The sequence below is a fragment of the Hyla sarda genome, chromosome 6 (genome assembly GCF_029499605.1).
Source record: "Hyla sarda isolate aHylSar1 chromosome 6, aHylSar1.hap1, whole genome shotgun sequence".
Taxonomy (NCBI): Eukaryota; Metazoa; Chordata; class Amphibia; order Anura; family Hylidae; genus Hyla; species Hyla sarda.
Genome location: NC_079194.1, coordinates 143,925,364 through 143,943,922, shown reverse-complemented (window position 1 = coordinate 143,943,922; position 18,559 = coordinate 143,925,364). Strand labels below are relative to the sequence as shown.

The 18,559-nt window shown below is 43.8% G+C and overlaps 1 protein-coding gene across 3 annotated transcripts in view; it reads right to left on the bottom strand.

The window, feature by feature from the left end:
- MTSS2 (MTSS I-BAR domain containing 2) overlaps nt 1–18,559 on the bottom strand; it is a 61,923-nt gene that overhangs the window by 8,958 nt on the left and 34,406 nt on the right. Inside the window, exons 5-12 of one of the 3 annotated variants that reach the window (XM_056525420.1) lie at nt 17,610–17,701; nt 17,177–17,251; nt 16,792–16,800; nt 14,742–14,899; nt 14,530–14,637; nt 12,266–12,363; nt 11,912–12,110; nt 11,759–11,833 (exon numbers count right to left, since the gene is read on the bottom strand). In XM_056525420.1, the coding sequence (XP_056381395.1) occupies nt 11,759–11,833; nt 11,912–12,110; nt 12,266–12,363; nt 14,530–14,637; nt 14,742–14,899; nt 16,792–16,800; nt 17,177–17,251; nt 17,610–17,701 (814 nt within the window). The remainder of the gene's footprint in view (nt 1–11,758; nt 11,834–11,911; nt 12,111–12,265; nt 12,364–14,529; nt 14,638–14,741; nt 14,900–16,791; nt 16,801–17,176; nt 17,252–17,609; nt 17,702–18,559) is intronic. The other 2 variants (XM_056525422.1, XM_056525419.1) reach the window with 2 other exon arrangements.

Genomic DNA, 18,559 nt, shown 5'->3' with positions numbered 1-18,559 from the left:
ATGATGACCCGGAGAAGAGAAGGGACCAATGCTGATTTTAGAAGATGCCACTTGTGAGGTGCTGTATAAAGCAGCACTGTAATCTACATAGCCAACAGATAAATTGATGTTGTGCATTGAGGCTGTCCCCTCCTTTATTTTGCTCGTCAAATTCGGTAGGGATACTCCGCGGAAATTTTTTCCCTGAGGGATTCCCCGAGCCGAAAATGGTTGGGAAACACTGATCTACAGGGTGGGCCATTTATATGGATACACCTTAATAAAATGGGAATGGTTGGTGATATTAACTTCCTGTTTGTGGCACATTAGTATATGTGAGGGGGGAAACTTTTCAAGATGGGTGGTGACCATGGCGGCCATTTTGAAGTCAGCCATTTTGAATCCAACTTTTGTTTTTTTAATAGGAAGAGGATCATGTGACACATCAAACTTATTGAGAATTTCACAAGAAAAACAATGATGTGCTTAGTTTTAATGTAACTTTATTCTTTCATGAGTTATTTACAAGTTTCTGACCACTTATAAAATGTGTTCAATGTGCTGCCCATTGTGTTGGATTGTCAATGCAACCCTCTTCTCCTACTCTTCACACACTGTGTGACGACCAATCCACTTTACAGGAAACTGTTCATCTAGGAATGCTCGGACCAGACACCTGACAAGATGGTGCACCACCACATTATGGTTGTCAGGTCCGAGCATTCCTAGATGAACAGTTTCCTGGAAAGTGGATTAGTCGTCGTGGGCCAGTTAAATGGCCCCCAAGGTCTCCCGATCTGACCCCCTTAGACTTTTATCTTTGGGGTCATCTGAAGGCAATTGTCTATGTTGTGAAGATACGAGATGTGCAGCACCTGAAACTACGGATACTGGAAGCCTGTGCTAGCATTTCTCCTGCGGTGTTGCTATCAGTGTGTGAAGAGTGGGAGAAGAGGGTTGCATTGACAATCCAACACAATGGGCGGCACATTGAACACATTTTATAAGTGAGAAACTTGTAAATAACTCATGAAATAATAAAGTTACGTTAAAACCAAGGACACCAGTGTTTTTCTTGTGAAATTCCCAAATAAGTTTCATATGTCACATGACCCTCTTCCTATTAAAAAAACTAAAGTTGGATTCAAAATAGCTGACTTCAAAATGGCTGCCATGGTCACCACCCATCTTGAAAAGTCCCCCCCCCCTCATATATACTAATGTGCCACAAACAGGAAGTTAATATCACCAACCGTTCCCATTTTATTAAGGTGTATCCATATAAATGGCCCACCCTGTATATTGTAGTAGTCAGGCAGGGAAAGGGTGTATTTCCCTACCTGATCTGGGAGAAACCTTCACCTCGGGCCAAATTAATGAAGCCCAGCATATAGGGGAAGTGTGTTTATAAGGCTGGGTTCACATCACGTTTTGTCCCATACGGGAGCGCATACGGCAGGGGGGAGCTAAAAACATGCGCTCCCATATGCCTTCGTATGCGCTTCCATATGTAATTCATTTCAATGAGCCGACTGGAGTGAAACGTTCGGTCGGCTCATCTTTGCGCCGTATGCGCTTTTTCCCGGACCTAAAACTGTGGTCGACCCGGAGCGAACACGCTCCGCGGGACTGATTACAAACGGGGTGCCGCGTGCAAGATCACGGGGGTTCCCAGCGGAGGGACTCCCGCGATCAGGCATCTTATCCCCTATCCTTTGGATAGGGGATAAGATGTCTAAGCACCGGAGTACCCCTTTAACCCCTTAAGGACTCAGCCCATTTTGTCCTTAAGAACTCAGACAATTTAATTTTTATGTTTAAATTTTTTCCTCCTCGCCTTCTAAAAATCATAACTCTTTTATATTTTCATCCACAGACTAGTATGAGGGCTTGTTTTTTGCGCGACCAGTTGTCCTTTGTAATGACATAACTCATATCATAAAATGTATGGCGCAACAAAAAAACACTATTTTTGTGGGGAAATTAAAACGAAAAACGCAATTTTGCTAATTTTCGAAGGTTTCGTTTTCACGCCGTACAATTTATGGTAAAAATGACGTGTGTTCTTTATTCTTTGGGTCAATACGATTAAAATGATACCCATTATTACCTACTTTTCAATTATTGTTGCGCTTAAAAAAAATCACAAACTTTTTAACCAAATTAGTACGTTTATAATCCCTTTATTTTGATGACCTCTAACTTTTTTATTTTTCCGTATAAGTGATGGTATGGGGGCTCATTTTTTGCGCCATGATCTGTATTTTTTTATACCACATTTGCATATAAAAAACTTTTAATACATTTTTTATAATTTTTTTAAAATAAAATGTATTAAAAAAAGTAGCAATTTTGGACTTTTTTTTTTTTCGTTCACGCCGTTCACCGTACGGGATCATTAACATCTTATTTTAATAGTTCGGTCATTTACGCACGCGGCGATACCAAATATGCCTATAAAATTAATTTTTTACGCTTTTTGGGGGTAAAATAGGAAAAAACGGATGTTTTACTTTTTTATTGGGGGAGGGGATTTTTCACATTTTTTTTACTTTTACATTTTTTTTTACACTTCAATAGTCCCCATAGGGGACTATTCATAGCAATACCATGATTGCTAATACTGATCTGTTCTATGTATAGGACATAGAACAGATCAGTATTATCGGTCATCTCCTGCTCTGGTCTGCTCGATCTCAGACCAGAGCAGAAGACGCCAGGAGCCGGAAGGAGGAAGGTGAGGGGACCTCCGTGCGGCGTTCTGAATGATCGGATCCCCGCAGCAGCGCTGCGGGCGATCCGATCATTCATTCAAATCGCGCACTGCCGCAGATGCCGGGATCTGTATTGATCCCGGCACCTGAGGGGTTAATGGCGGACGCCCGCGAGATCGCAGGCGTCGGCCATTGCCGGCGGGTCCCTGGCTGCGATCAGCAGCCGGGATCAGCCGCGCATGACACGGGCATCGCTCCGATGCCCGCGGTTATGCACAGGACGTAAATGTACATCCTGGTGCGTTAAGTACCACCGCACCAGGACGTACATTTACGTCCTGCGTCCTTAAGAGGTTAACGCACCATGGCGTACATTTACGGTCCGCCAAGACTGCGAGCACTGGACCGGTGCTCGCGTCATGCACGGCAGGTCCCGACTGCTATCAGCAGCCAGGGACCCACCGGTAATTGCGGACATCCGCGATCGTGCGGATGTCCGCCATTAACCCCTCAGATGCCGGGATCAATACAGATCACAGCATCTGCGGCAGTGCAGTACTTTAAATGGATGATCGGATCGCCCGCAGCGCTGCTGTGGGGATCCGATCATCCAGCATGGCGGCCGGAGGTCCCCTCACCTGGCTCCGGCCATCTCCTGGGGTCTTCTGCTCTGGTCTGAGAGAGAGCAGACGATAACACCGATCAGTGCTATGTGCTATGCATAGCACTGAACAGTATTAGCAATCAAAGGATTGCTATAGATAGTCCCCTATGGGGACTATTAAAGTGTAAAATTGAAAGTAAAAAAAGTAAAAGAAAATGAGAAATCCCCTCCCCCCAATAAAAATGTAAAATGTCCTTTTTTCCGATTTTACCCCCATAAAGTGTAAAAAAAATTATTAATACACATATTTGGTATCACCACGTGCGTAAATGTCCGATCTATTAAAATATAATGTTATTGATCCCGTACGGCGTGAACATAAAAAAAAAAAAAAAGCACAGCTACGTCTTCACATGCCTTATTGTCCTGGTTACTCTGTTCTACCCGTCCCCCACCTAATTTGTCACCGAGAAATTGTGTAAGACATTTTAGTGGTGGGGAAGGGGGTGCAGGATTTGCTTTTGCTTTATGTTCTGCTCTGAGCAGCCGTATCATATGGTTCCATTTATTTATTGTTGCTTATTGGCGATTTGTACTTTTTTCTCAGATTTTGTTCCTTGCTTGCCAAGTGTGTTGGTTTTTACCTTCATATTTTCCTTGTATTGTTTTAATTATTCACAAAATGTTTTTAAAATGTCTGTGTTTATTTTCTAGGCATCGCCGTGCACCTCAGATTGGCTCTTGTGGTGTGATCCTGCAATTTGGAATGGAGGATTAGCGTCAATTATCTATATGTATTCCCTCCAGCATTAGCTGTCATTGCCTTAACCATTAGCTGGGTGTACTATGTGATTTATACCTTTCTCTGACCTAAGGCTGCCATTAATTTGGTTATTTTTATATGCTCTTGGAGAGTGCTTTCTATATTATCCCTACGCTAGTTAAACACCTGAACACGTTCGGACGTTTTAAAATAACCCGGCCGTAACAGAAACGCGTTAGATGATGCGCACAGGGGATAATTGTACATATAGTTTTCCTTGATACAGATTGATGAGCATTTTTGAATACAGGAGTACCTACTTTTAGTGGGATGCATTTCTAATTATTATATGTTTTTGGTGATAGTAATTTGAGGTGTAATTTTATTCTGACAAACTAGTAAAAGTTAAGTTTTATGGCACCTCACCTATTTTCTTGCTCATGATCCATAAGGTATTAGCTATTAGTTTACGTGTAACCATACCCTGTTGTTTCTAGAGAATGTCATATGGTCAGATGAAACCAAAGTAGAACTATTTGGTAAAAACCCAACTCGTCATGCTTGGAGGAGAAAGATTGCTGAGTTGCATCCAAAGAACACCATACCTACTGTGAAGCATGGGGGTGGAAACATCATGCTTTGGGCCAGTTTTTCTTCTAAGGGACCAGGAGGACTGATCTGTGTCTTTACATGGGCCCATTCATTCTTTCCTTTGAAAGAATGAATGGGGCCATGTATCGTGAAATTTTGAGTGAAAACCTCCTTCCATCAGCAGGGGCATTGAAGATGAAATGAGGCTGGGTCTTTCAGCATGACAATGATCCCAAAAACACCGTCTGGGCAACGAAGGAGTGGCTTCTTAAGAAGCATTTCTGTCAGGGTCCGGACTAGCGGCTGGTGAAGACACTGGAGGTGGATCCCCTGTACCAGAGAGGCGATGACGCGGGCCGTACTGGGGAATCGGTTCTAAGCAGTTACTGGTGTTCACCAGAGCCCGCCGCAAAGCAGGATGGACTTGCTGCGGCAGTAACTACCAGGTCGTGTTCCCCAGTAGCGACTCGAACTCTCTGGCAGCTGAGACTGGCGCGGTACACAAGGACTAGACAGAGGCGAGGTCAGACGTAGCAGAAGGTCAGGGCAGGCAGCGAGGTTCGTAGTCAGGGGCAACAGCAGAAGGTCAAGGTACACAGGCTTGGGACACACTATAACGCTTTCTCAGGGCACAAGGCAACAAGATCCGGCAAGGACAGGAAAGGGAAGTGGGTTTTTATATGTTTAGAACTGATTGGGCCAGGCACCAATTAGTGGTGCACTGGCCCCTTAAATTTCATAGAGCCGGTGCGCGCGCGCCCTAGAGAGCGGGGCCGCGCGCACCGGGAGGGCAGTGAAGGAGGACGTGGTGGGTGAGAGACACAGGACGCGATCCGAGAGTGGGCACGTCCCGCACCTCGGATCGCATCCCCTCCGAGAACATGGACGCAGTGCTCGCGGTCAGCGGTGCCGACCGGAGCGCTGCATAAAGAAGCACGCCGCTAGCGCTCTGGGGAAGCAGCGGGACCAGGAGCGCTCGGCGTGACAATTTCAAGGTCCTGGAGTGGCCTAGCCAGTCTCCAGATCTCAACCCAATATAAAACCTTTGGAGGGAGTTGAAAGTCCGTGTTGCCCAGCAACAGCCCCAAAACATCACTGCTCTAGAAGAGAGCTTCATGGAGGAATTGGCCAAAATACCAGCAACAGTGTGTGAAAACCTTGTGAAGACTTACAGAAAACGTTTCACCTCTGTCATTGCCAACAAATGGTATATAACAAAGTATTGAGATGAACTTTTGTTATTGACCAAATACTTATTTTCTACCATAATTTGCAAATAAATTCTTTTAGAATCAGACAATGTGATTTTATGGATTTTCTTTTCTCATTATGTCTCAGTCATAGTTGAGGTATACCTATGGTGAAAATTACAGGCCTCTTTCTTCTTTTTAAGTGGGAGAACTTGCACAACTGGTGGCTGACTAAATACTTTTTTGCCCCACTGTGTGTGTATATGTATGTATATATATATATTTATATGCTCCAAAGCTGCCACACCTTCTGGATATGTTCCCTGTAAATCATTCTGACTTATATGCATGGCTCCTGTAGCCTCTGTTGTCTTCTCTAGCTGCTTGATATACTTTGCCATACTTCTCTCCCCTTGCCTACATCTCCCAGCAATCATTGCAGCTCTGCTCTGCCAGCCCACACCCTCCTGCTCTTAGCAGCAGAGAGAGGTTCAGTGTCTGAATGGCTGAGGTTGCACACACCTCCCAGTTCTCAGCACTAAAGAGAGCATGACTCATCAGTGCAGAAACCACATTGTCCGTGTCCCTCATGAGGGTGGGGGGCTTCTTTCAAAGAGGGATTTGGATGGACAAAAACAGATGGGGGCATTTATCATTGTCTTTAGAGCTGTTCATGTGTGTAGATTTGTCACACATTTGGCTCAGCGCTGCACTTCTATTTTTTGCGCCTTTTTGGTTCACATTTTTTTTTTTTTTTTTTTAGTGTGTACAGACCAGCTGTTAAGGTTAGTCTTATGCAGTGGTAATTAATTTCATAAACTGAGACTTTTTGTGAAAAAGGTGCAAGAAAAGGTACAAAACCACTGAAAAGTCTCTAAACTACACAAGCCCAGACTTGGCTTATCTTTTTGGTGTAATGTGAAGGGTGAAATTTCACAAAATGTGTACCTGCACAAAATGTGTGCCCTGCGACCATTTAATACATTTGGTGCTCCTATACATTACTAGTGCACAAAAAAGTGTACAAAAATGTTATTTACACCTACAATGATGAATGACGCCCAGTGTATACTGCTGGATGATGTCATTCCCTCACTTCATGCATTTAAGTGACAACCAAAGAGAGTAAAAACTTTTCTATATTTTCTATATAGCTAATGAATGATATTGGGACAGTTAGGCAGGTTATTGAGAGGAAAAGGATGGGCAATGGGTTTAGTTCCCCGGAAAACCCCTTTAAAGTGGTTTCCCTGCAAAATGTATTGATGACCTAATCCAACACTGGGCACCCCTGCTGATCAGCTGCTTGCCAGTGCTGTGGTGCCAACATACACAGTGAAACAGAGCAGGAAACAGACAGCTCCATACTTTGTGTAGTTGTAAAGCCTAGGTTAAGGCTCGTTCATATTACCGTCTGCCCCCCTTAATAAATTCCCGTTGTCAATATGTTGGATAATTTTTCAAACGGGCTGCAAACGGTTGTATAAGAATCCCATTGATGTCAATGGTATTTTTTTTATTTTACAATCCTTTATCACCCATTTGCTTACTGCTCCTTTTTTTTTTCTCCCCATCAAAAAAAGAAAATAAAACTGAATAGAAACGGATATTATAAATTTAACCTTAACCTCTTAACCACATAACGACGAAGGACGTAAATGTACGTCCTGGTGAGGTGGTACTTAACGCACCAGGACGTACATTTACGTCCTAAGCATAACCGCGGGCATCGGAGCGATGCCCGGATCATGTGCGGCAGGTCCCGGCTTTTGATCGCAGCCAGGGACCCGCCGGTAATGGCGGATATCTGCAATCCCGCGGATGTCCGCCATTAACCCCTCAGATGCCGTGATCAATACAGATCACAGCATCTGCAGCATCGCGGTCACTTAAATGGATGATCGGATCGCCCGCAGCGCTGCGATCCGATTATAAAGCACGGCAGCCGGAGGTCCCCTCACCTGCCTCCGCTGCCTTCCGGGAGTCTTCTGCTCGGATCTGCCTTCCCGCAGACCAGAGCAGAAGATGACCAATATTGCTGATCAGTGCTGTGTCCTAAACATAGCACTGAACAGAATTAGCAATCGAATGATTGCTATAAATAGTCCCCTATGGGGACTATTAAAGTGTAAAAATAAAAGTAAAAAAATGTGAAAAAAAACCCTCCCCCAATAAAAATGTAAATTGTCCCATTTTCCCTATTTCACCCCCAAAAAGTGTTAATATTTTATATACATATTTAGTATCGCTGAACTATTAAAATAAAATGTTAATGATACTGTACGGTGAACGTCGTGAACGTAAATTGAAAAAAAAAGTCCAAAATAGCTGCTTTTTTATAACATTTTATTCCCAAAAAAATTGAAAAAAAATGTATTCAAAGTTTTATATGAGCAAGTATGGTATCAATAAAAAGTACAGATCACGGCGCAAAAAATTTGCCCTCATAACACCGCTTATACGGAAAAATGAAAAAGTTATAGGTCTTCAAAATAGGGGGATCTTAAACGTACTAATTTGGTTAAAAAGTTTGCGTTTTTTTTTAAGCGCAACAGTAATAGAAAAGTATGTTATCATGGGTATCATTTTAATCGTATTGACCCAAACAATAAAGAACACGTCATTTTTACCGTAAATTTTACGTCGTGAAAACGAAACCTTCCAAAATTAGCAAAATTGTGGTTTTCTTTTTAATTTCCCCACACAAATAGTATTTTTTTTGGTTGCCCCATACATTTTATGGTAAAGTGAGTCATGGCATTACAACGGACAACTGGTCACGCAAAAAACAAGCCCTCATACTAGTCTGTGGATGAAAATATAAAAGAGTTAGGATTTTTTGAAGGCGAGGAGGAAAAAACGAAAACGTAAAAATAAAATTTTCTGCGTCCTTAAGGCCCAAATGGGCTGCGTCCTTAAGGGGTTAAGGACTCATGACGTACGCGTACGTCATGAGTCTGCTCCTGATCTATAATGCGGGGCCACGGCGTGGCCCCGTGTCATAGTGGGTCGGGCCTGGCCTCTAACAACAGCCGGGACCCGTGGCTAATAGCATTGATCGCGTTGCTGCGCGTCTAAAGTGAAAGTGAAACCATGCTGGTTTGCTCAGGGAGCTGTTCGGGATCGCCGCGGCGAAATCGCGGCATCCCAAACAGCTAGGTATACCTGACAGTCGGAGGATCCCTACCTGCCTCCTCGCCGTCTGATCGCCGAATGACTGTTCAGTGCCTGAGATCCAGGAATGAGCAGTCAAGCGGCAGAATCAACGATCAGTGGTTTCTTATGAAAAACCACTGATCAATGTAAAAGATCAGTGTGTGCAGTGTTATAGGTCCCTATAAAAAGATATTGTTAATTAAACCGCACGGTCAATGGCATACGCGCAAAAAAATTCCAAAATCCTATCAATGCAAAAATGGTACCGCTAGAAACTTCAGATCACGGCGCAAAAAAATGAGTCCTCATACCGCCCCATACATGGAAAAATAAAAAAGTTATAGTGGTCACAATATGACAATTTTAAACGTATACATTTTCCTGCATGTAGTTATGATTTTTTCCAGAAGTACGACAAAATCAAACCTATATAAGTAGGGTATCATTTTAATTGCATGGACCTACAGAATAAAAGATAAGGTGTCATTTTTACCGAAAAATGCACTGTGTAGAAACGGAAGCCCCCAAAAGTTACAAAATGGCGTTTTTTAGAAAATTTTGTCTCACAATGATTTTTTTCCCGTTTGGCCGTGGATTTTTGGGTAAAATGACTGACGTCATTACAAAGTAGAATTGGTGGCACAAAAAATAAGCCCTCATATGGATTTTTAGGTGCAAAATTTAAAGTGTTATGGTTTTTTAAAAGTAAGGAGGAAAAAGCAAAAATGCAAAAACGGAAAAACCCCGGGTCCTTAATGGGGTAAGGACCATGGGTTTTTCTGTTTTTGCACTTTTGTTTTTTCCTTATCACCTTCTAAAAATCATAATGCTTTCAATTTTGCACCTACAGACTCATATGAGGGCTTATTTTCTGCGCCACCAATTGTACTTTTTAATGACTTTAAACATTTCACCACAAAATTTACGGAGAACCCAGAAAAAAAAAATATTTGTGGAAAAAAAACTCAATTTTGTAGATTTTGGGGGCTTCTGGTTCTACGCAGTACACTTTTTGGTAAAAATGACACCATATATTTATTCTGTAGGTCCATTCGGTTACAATGATATCAATTTACATAGGTTTTTCCTTATTTTACCACATGTAACTGCATGCACCAAAATTAGTATGTTTAAAGGGGTACTCCAGTGCTTAGACATCTTATCCCCTATCCAACGGATAGGGGATAAGATGCCTGATCGATGGAGTCCCGCCGCTGGGGACCCCCGGGAACTTGCAAGCGGCACCCCGTTTGTAATCAGTCCCCGAAGCGTGTTTGCTCCGGGTCTGATTACCGACGACCACAGGGCTGGCGGCGTGTGACGTCACGATCCGCCCCCGTGTGATGTCACGCTCCGCCCCTCAATGCAAGCCTACGGGAGGGGGCGTGATAGCTGTCTAAGCACCGGAGAACCCCTTTAAAATTGTCTTCTTCTGACCCCTATAACTTTTTTAATTTTCCATATACGGGGTGGTATGAAGGCTCATCTTTTGTGCCGTGATGTGAAATTTTTATCGTTACCATGATTGTTTTGATTGGACTTTTTGATCCCTTTTTATAAAATTTTTTAGGATATATAGAAAGTGACCAAAAATACTCAACTTTGGAATTTTTTTACGTGTATGCCATTGACTGTGCGGTTTAATTAACATTATATTTTTATAGTTCGGACATTTACGCATGCGGCGATACCACATATGTTTATTTTTATTTACATTCTTTTTTTTTATGGGAAAAGGTTAGTGATTTTAAACTATCATTCTTTTTATTTTTTTTTACAATTTTTACACTATTTTTTAATACCCAATAGGGGACTATTACTTGCAATATGCCATAGCATAGCATAGCATTGATCAGTGTAATCTGTGCTCGATTGCTCAAGTCTGGATCTCAGGCTTGGAGCAATCAAAAGACGATCGGACAGCGTGGAGCGAGATAAGGCACCTCCCGCTGTCCTCTCAGCTGTTCGGGACGCCGCTGTTAATTTCACTGCGGTGGTCCCAAACAGCTCCGCTGAGCAAACCGGCAGTGATTTCTCCCGGTTTAGACACCGCAATCAACTTTGATTGCGCCGTCTAAAAGGTTAATACCGGACATCAGCCCGATCGGCTCAGCTTCTGAGCACGCTTCACATTACGGGAGCCGTAAATATACGTCCGTGGTCATTAAGGGGTTAACAGTGAAGTCTATGGGTAACGAAATGAAAATGGATGAGCCTTTAATGTCTCTGTTTGCACCCGTTTTTTTTTTTTAAATAAATGGATTAAAAACTGATGCAACGGGATGCCCCTTAATGGAATCCTTTTGCATCCGTTTGTTAATATGGTCCATTTAGCAGCAATGACTGGAGAATAGTGGGATGGGATACAATGGCCGTGTGAATCTAGCCTTACTGGAGTTCAAGTTTCCATGCAGTGAATAAGAGCTGAGCTGCAGTAACCCAGAAAGGCCACTATACAATGTACGGCGCTGTCTGCTTCCTTCTCTGTTTTACTATGTAGGTTGGTGTCACTTCAACCAGGATTTTCTAGACTAGATTTAGTGTAACAAGAGCAGAAAAGATTTTCAGCCCCTGGATGTAAAGACTGTTGTTCCTATTTAATGACAGCAAGCGAAAATCATGAAAACAATGAGAAAATGAAACAAACAACATTTATCTAGGAATAAACTGGCTCTTTACTATCACATCCACTTATCCTAATGGGGGCCCAGGGTTCATTGCTCAGATGCTATGACTGACTTTATGATGTGGTTATACTCACTGATGTAGGGGAGCTGCACTCGCTGACTGACTGGCAGGTCTCGGAGGCCTCTGAAGATGCTGAGCTTGAGGACTTCTGATGGAGGGAAGAACATATAAGATAGGAAGGTGCCAGCACTCTGCACATCATCTTCACAGCTGGCCCCACACATACCTGGCTAGTGATGTCCGAGGGCATGGGTGATGGTGGCTTGGAATAGGTTGTTTCATGGGAACTGCATCCAGAGTCCTGGGAGGAGGCACTCACCAGCCGCTGGGCTCCTCCTGTAGATTGCGGGAGGCTGCGATAGCGACACGCGGAACCCGGTGAGTGAGGGTGCGAGGCAGCTTGCCAGGAGGGGGCAGTTTTTGTACTGTGGTAAATGGTCAGAGCATTGAGGATGTAAGACAATGGGACATCGTTATGGACAATACACCTCTCACATATACCGGGGTGTGGCGGGATCTTTGACTGGGTTGTGCTTGGTTGAGGGGAGCTGCCCCTATCTTTATCTAATAGACTACTCACCTGCACATACTGGACTTGCGAGATCCTGAGCTGCTGGGGGAGGAAGGGGGAGTCTGGTAGGACCAGGAGTAGTCAGATCCCTTCAAATCCTTAATAACCTGTGAGAAAAGAAAATTATTGTGGAAAAGAGATGTAGCATAGCTGGATCATTTTCTCCGAATCTCTTCCTTTTTCTCCAACTGTTACATAGCACAGTGTGAGAACATGGCTAAAACTGAACAGAAATCTTCATAACCCATGACCTGAAATAACATGCAACACCACCGACCAGAAGCATAAAGTCAGAAAGAGCCAGTGCAGTCCCATGTAAATTCAGAACATTTCATTGTCGGCGAAGAAGGTGCAATTCCTAAAACACTTTAGGTTATCTTTCCTTACCATATTCAAAACCTAGGTCTGCTGTCGGTGAAAGGCAATTTTTTGTTCCACCTAATACTTCACCTAATACTTCTCACGGCTGAGGGTTTGTTACATTAGTACTAGGGCTGCACGATATGGGGAAAATGTGCAATAGCGATTATGGGCCTAAATATTGCGATTTTGATATGCGATGCGTTATAATAAGTGATTGGTGAAATCCCCCCTTTCATGTCCAATCTCCTCCATTTTACAACTATCCACCCATTTTATGCCCACCGCCCATTTCTTATCTCCCCCCCCCATATCATATCTCACCCCCGTCACATTTCCCACATTCTCCCCCGTCACATTCCCCCCATTGTCACATTCTTTCTCCCCCATGTCACATTCTCCCCCCTGTCAAATTCCCCTCCGTTGTCACATTCTCCCCCCAGTAATATTCTTCCCCCCCATCATGTTCTCCCTCCATGTCACATTCTCCCCCCCATGTTACATTCCCCACCATGTCACATTCACTCCCCTGTCACATTCTTCCCATGTCACATTCCCCCCCCAAGTCACATTCCCCCCCCATCACATTCTTCCACCTTTCACATTCTCCCCTGTCACATTCCCCCCCCCCGTCATATTCCTCCTCCTGTCATACCCCCCCCATCACATTCTTTCCCTGTCACATTCTCCCCCCCCATCTGTCACATTACCCCCGTCACAATCTTCCTTCCTTGTCACATTCCCCCGTCACATATCCCCTATGTCACAATCTCCCCCCCTGTCACATTCTCCCCCATCTGTCACATCTACCCCCCCCCCCCCCCCGTCACAATCTTCCTTCCATGTCACATCCCCCCTGTCACATATCCCCCATGTCACAATCTCTCCCCCCCCCCCCCCCGGTCACATTTTGTGCTGCAGCAATACACTAGGTTTTCCCGCGTTTTTCAAATCTCCCACCGGATCCGGGAAACCCAGTGTGTTTGCTGCCCAAAAAGACCTTTCCCCATCAGCCAATCACTGACTTGACACATGACACAGCTGCGGCCAGTGATTGGCTGAAAAGGGAAAGGTCCTACTAGTTTAATGGTGAAGAGAGGAGACACGGGACCGCACCGAGGGGAACAGCATCTGCAGGGACCCTGAGTAGGTGAGCAGAAGTTTTTTTTCTCCCCTTTTACTTAGCTCAGTGTTTTTCTACCAGGGTGCCTTCAGCTGTTGTGAAACTACAACTACTAGCATGTCTGGAAGCCTTTGCCGGTCCGGGCATGCTGTGAGTTGTAGTTGTGCAACAACTGGAGGCACCCTGGTTGGGAAACACTGACTTTTAGTATTTAAATTAGTTTTTACCTGCTCTGGCCGGCCCTGCCTGCAGCAGCACACGGGAGCCGGCCCGAGCAGATAATTGCACGTTTTCCCAGGGGGCCGTAACGCTATATCGCAAAAAGCAAAAATCACGATTCGATTGCTTTTGCCATATATCGTGCAGCCCTAATTAGAACCCAATTTAGACAAACCTCTGCAGCATATACAGCCTTGACTCAAGTTCATTTCACCTGCACAGATTTATTATCTCTTGTCCACAGCAACTAGGTTTTATTCTACCAGAGCAATCTGAGAAATGGAAGCCAAGCTGTAATTGTTTGCAAAATCAGACAGTATGTGTCCAGACTAATATATATCCACTGTAACAAACAATTAGAAATGGTATAACAAAGGTTCTGATGTGTTTATCTCAGAGAAGATTGTCTTGACTGGAAACAAGTCTAGAAAAATCTGTTAAAATAATTAGAGCCTGCCATCTATGTTAACTGGTGTGGAATTGTTACAAAGTCCATAAAAAGTACAATGCGCTATATTTACATGGGACTACAAACCGTTCCTTAGCAGTAGGTATCAGGTAGAGCTCTGACCTGTTCACTGGCTGCAGGCAGTTTGTGAGGTTCATCACTCTGCAGCATTAAGTCGTCGATTATTGCCTGCAGGTGCGTCACCTCCCCCAGCATGTGGATCTCTCCATTCTAAAAACAGTAAAACCAAAAGATGTAAAAAAAGAGTCATGTGATGCAACACCTCAGAGTCATGTAACGTGGTACCACTTGGTTTAGAATATGCCTGTACTTACCACGACTGGCTGTAAGAGTGCAATGAAGGTACAGAAGCGCCCGCGCTCCTCAATCAGCGCCCTACGCACTGCCTGTTTCTCTGTCTCCTCCAGCAGCAGGTACATGTCATTTACATCTTGCAGCGCATGGTCCAGCTGTGGCTGCAAATCCCCCTTCCCTGCAAGACAGAGAGAGGCACTGTAACAGGACAATGAGACACTTGCTGCTACCACCAGGCTCGTCAGGAGGAGGAACCTTAAATATAAACTGACAGCTAGTTCACCTGCACTAGACTCAATGAATAGATAAATAGCTGTAAAAGAGGGGTTACTTACATATTTAGGTAATGTATTTCCAGAGTTATGCCCATTACAAATTCTGTTTCTATTGCGCTCCAGCGCACAATCGAGGCAGGGAGCTGGCTCGCCCAGCTCCCCTGCCTCATCAATATTCACTCCCCGGCCCACCTCCTTCCGTGACACGAGAGCCTGCGGTAAGTGCCGTTGCCTAGCTACAATCAGGTGTAGAGAGGAACAGAGCTCTTTCCCCCCCCCCCCCCCCCCCCAGGCTCTCACATCATGGAGGGCAGCAGGTCAGAGAGCAAATATTGATGATTCAGGGGAGCTGGGTGAGCGGGCTCCCTGCCTCCATTGTGCACTTGAGCGCAATGGAAACAGAATTTGTAATGGGCATAACTCTGCAAATACTTCACCTAAATATTAAGTAACGTCTCTTTTTACAGTTATTCACCTGCATTACAACCCAGCACAATGGAAACTGAATTCGTAATGGGCATAACACTGGAAATACTTTACCTAAATATTAAGTAACCCCTGTTTTTACAGCTATTCACCAGCACTATAACCCTGTATATTGTGTTTAGTGCAGGTGAACTAGCTGTCAGTTTCTCTTTAAATGGGCACTGTCATTTTCAAAAACTTTTTACATAATGTACATATTATTAGATATTGTTATATTCATTGGTTAAAAATGTGTTGGATGAAAAAAAAAATGCTGTCTTGTCCCTGCAGCTATTTCATGTGTGTGTCTGTGCAGAGACAAAATACTGGAAATGTGGGCAGGACAAACAGGGCCCTCTGCAGGCTCCTGGCTTGTCGCTCAGCCTGCTGTGTGAGCCGGGGGCATGTCACAGAGCCCTGTTTGTCCTCCTGCCCACATTTCCTCTATTTTCTCTCTGCACAGACACACACAGGCAATAGTTGTAGGGACAAGACAGCATTTTTTCACCCAAAATTATACACATTTTAAAACCAATATATATTACAAATATACACGTTATTATCTACATAACAAAAAACATTTTTGCTAATGACAGTTCCCATTTAAGCTTCAGCAGGTCTGACCGCTGTGACCCTTCTGCCAGTTCCGCTTGGCTGCATGGATGGCTATAATGAATGATGGCTAACACATCCAAGTACTGCTGCCGCTTTGTTCTAGTGGTCTGGGGGGGGTCACATCGGTCAGGTCCTCAACAACTAGACACTAGTGGCACATGCTAGCAAAATGTTTGTGATGCGAAGACTCATGGGGTCATTGACCTATGTGAATGTAGCTCTACCACTACATAATAAAAAGTACAATAATTTTCTAACAGATATTCTGTGTCGACAGCTCACCATTTTTAAGATCGCTACTGGCTGTCAAACACAAAAACATCTTGGTTTACATTCAGAGGCTGAAAAACAGGACTTTTTTTGGCTTCTATATTTAAACAAGATGGCTCACATTTACTGACAGAACTTAGGCCAGTGTTTCCCAACCAGGGAGACTCTAGCTGTTGCAAAACTACTATTCCCAGCATGTCCGGACAGCCAAAGGCTGGTTGGGCATGCTGGGAGTTTTAGTTTTGCAACAGATGGAGGAACCCTGGTTGTGAAACAATGACTTAGGCTTTGTACATAGGTAGAATCACTTATCTGTCCACTGAGTTGGTGCCCCCCCATCTGAGGTGTGTCACCCCTTCTCTCTCCCTCCCACCTATCCAGAGGTCAGTGTCCCCCCAACCCCACGCCCCCCACCCCGCCTCACCCCCAGAGGATGTGTACTTACCTAGAACTTCTACAGGAGGTATTGGAAGGCAATGCAAGAGAAAAGGAAAGGAAGTTTAGTGAGAAAAAGGCATGCAAAAAGAGAGGTCACCCAATCCCAACACTGAACCTTCACTCCCCATCCTTATCTACAACCTTTGGTTAACAGCAGCAAAGCCTCAGGGAGAAAATGGTTAAAGAAAAACTGATGCATAATAACAGATAATACGGGGTAGCTGATATTGAATGGAGTGTATGATATTGGGCAACTTATAATGTACATGGGGGTTTCTAATGGTTTTGATGATGATGATGATAGCAGCTTGATGGCGATGATGATAGTGGTATTGATAATGGTGGTAGTAACGATGGTGGTGATATTGCTGCACACTTAAGGTTGCACATACCCTTCCTAGCTTTCTTCTGCAGCTTCAGTGTATCTGAGGATTTCTTCTTTATTTCATGCCGGGCACGCTTGTATTCTGTGGGGAAAAGTAGATTATGGGGTTGGCAGATCTGATGGGTCCAGAACTAGAGGATTAATACACTCCAGAAGCAATGACTACTCTGTCATCCATTGTACTGGGGAACAGATCTGTATGGGTAAAGCATTTGGAGTGCATGTAATGTGTACCTGAGGCTTGAGCTAAGTGCTGCCTGGTATTTGCTAACTGGCAGTCACCATCTCCAGACTACAGGGGCATTGTATGGGTGCCAATGTGTGGCTAATATAGGCACTAATGGAGCCCAAATATGGGGTTCTTGATGTGGCTGAAGTGTGTTCGGGTCACTGAGAAATGGCACTGTAAATCTGATATGTGATGCGGGAGTTTTCCTCACCTCGTGCGTGCTCTTTGTCCAGTGTATTTGCTGTTTTCTTCCAATCTTCAATCCTTTCCTGCAGAGGAGTTATTAAACTCTCCATAAGAGCGCTGCAAAGACAAAAGGGCATTATGGTTGACAGGGTTAGGGCGATAAACTTAACCTTTGGTTCCTTATGGTAGAGCCGTGACCAGATTTACTTTGCCCAGAACAAAGGTCTGGGGGGCTATAAGTCTACAAAGGAGAGCACATACTGTAGGGCTAGAAGAGTCTCTCGCCACAGCTTGATATCACGCCCCTCACACCTGCCAATCTCAGGGTGGGTTCACACCACGTTTTTGCAATACAGTTTTGTATCAGGTTTTTGATTAAAAAAAGGATTCCTCAAAACCTGACTAAACTGTATCAAAACATGTGTACAAATTTTTATCTGTATTCGGTTGAAAACGGTGTATACGGTTTGAAAAATTATGTCCAGTTGCATCCGTTTTTTAAGAAAAAAACATATATGTGTTTAACTTTTCACTCCATTATGAATAAAGTTTTACTTGTTTGATTAAAATTCCAAGAAAAGAAATGAGCAAAGCCAAAAACCGTATGATGAAAACCGGATGGAACCGTACGCACATACGGTTCTGTACGGTTCCCATTGACTCCCATGTTTTAAAAAACGTATATGGTTTAATATAGTTTTTCCCCTGGACCAAAAATCATGGTAGGCCACAGTTTTCTGTCCGGATAAAAAAAAAGTAAAAAAACGTATGGTTTGAAAAACGGAGACAACTGTATACATTATGTTGCATACAGTTTTGAATGGGAAGTCTATGGGCACAGTTTTCTTTACGGTTGCATACGTTTTTTTTTTTATGAAACCATATCCCGAAACCGTATAGAAAAATCGTGGTGTGAACACACCCTCAGACTAGTAACCGTCAGGTTCCCTTTGCCTTATTTTTTTTTTTGTGAGT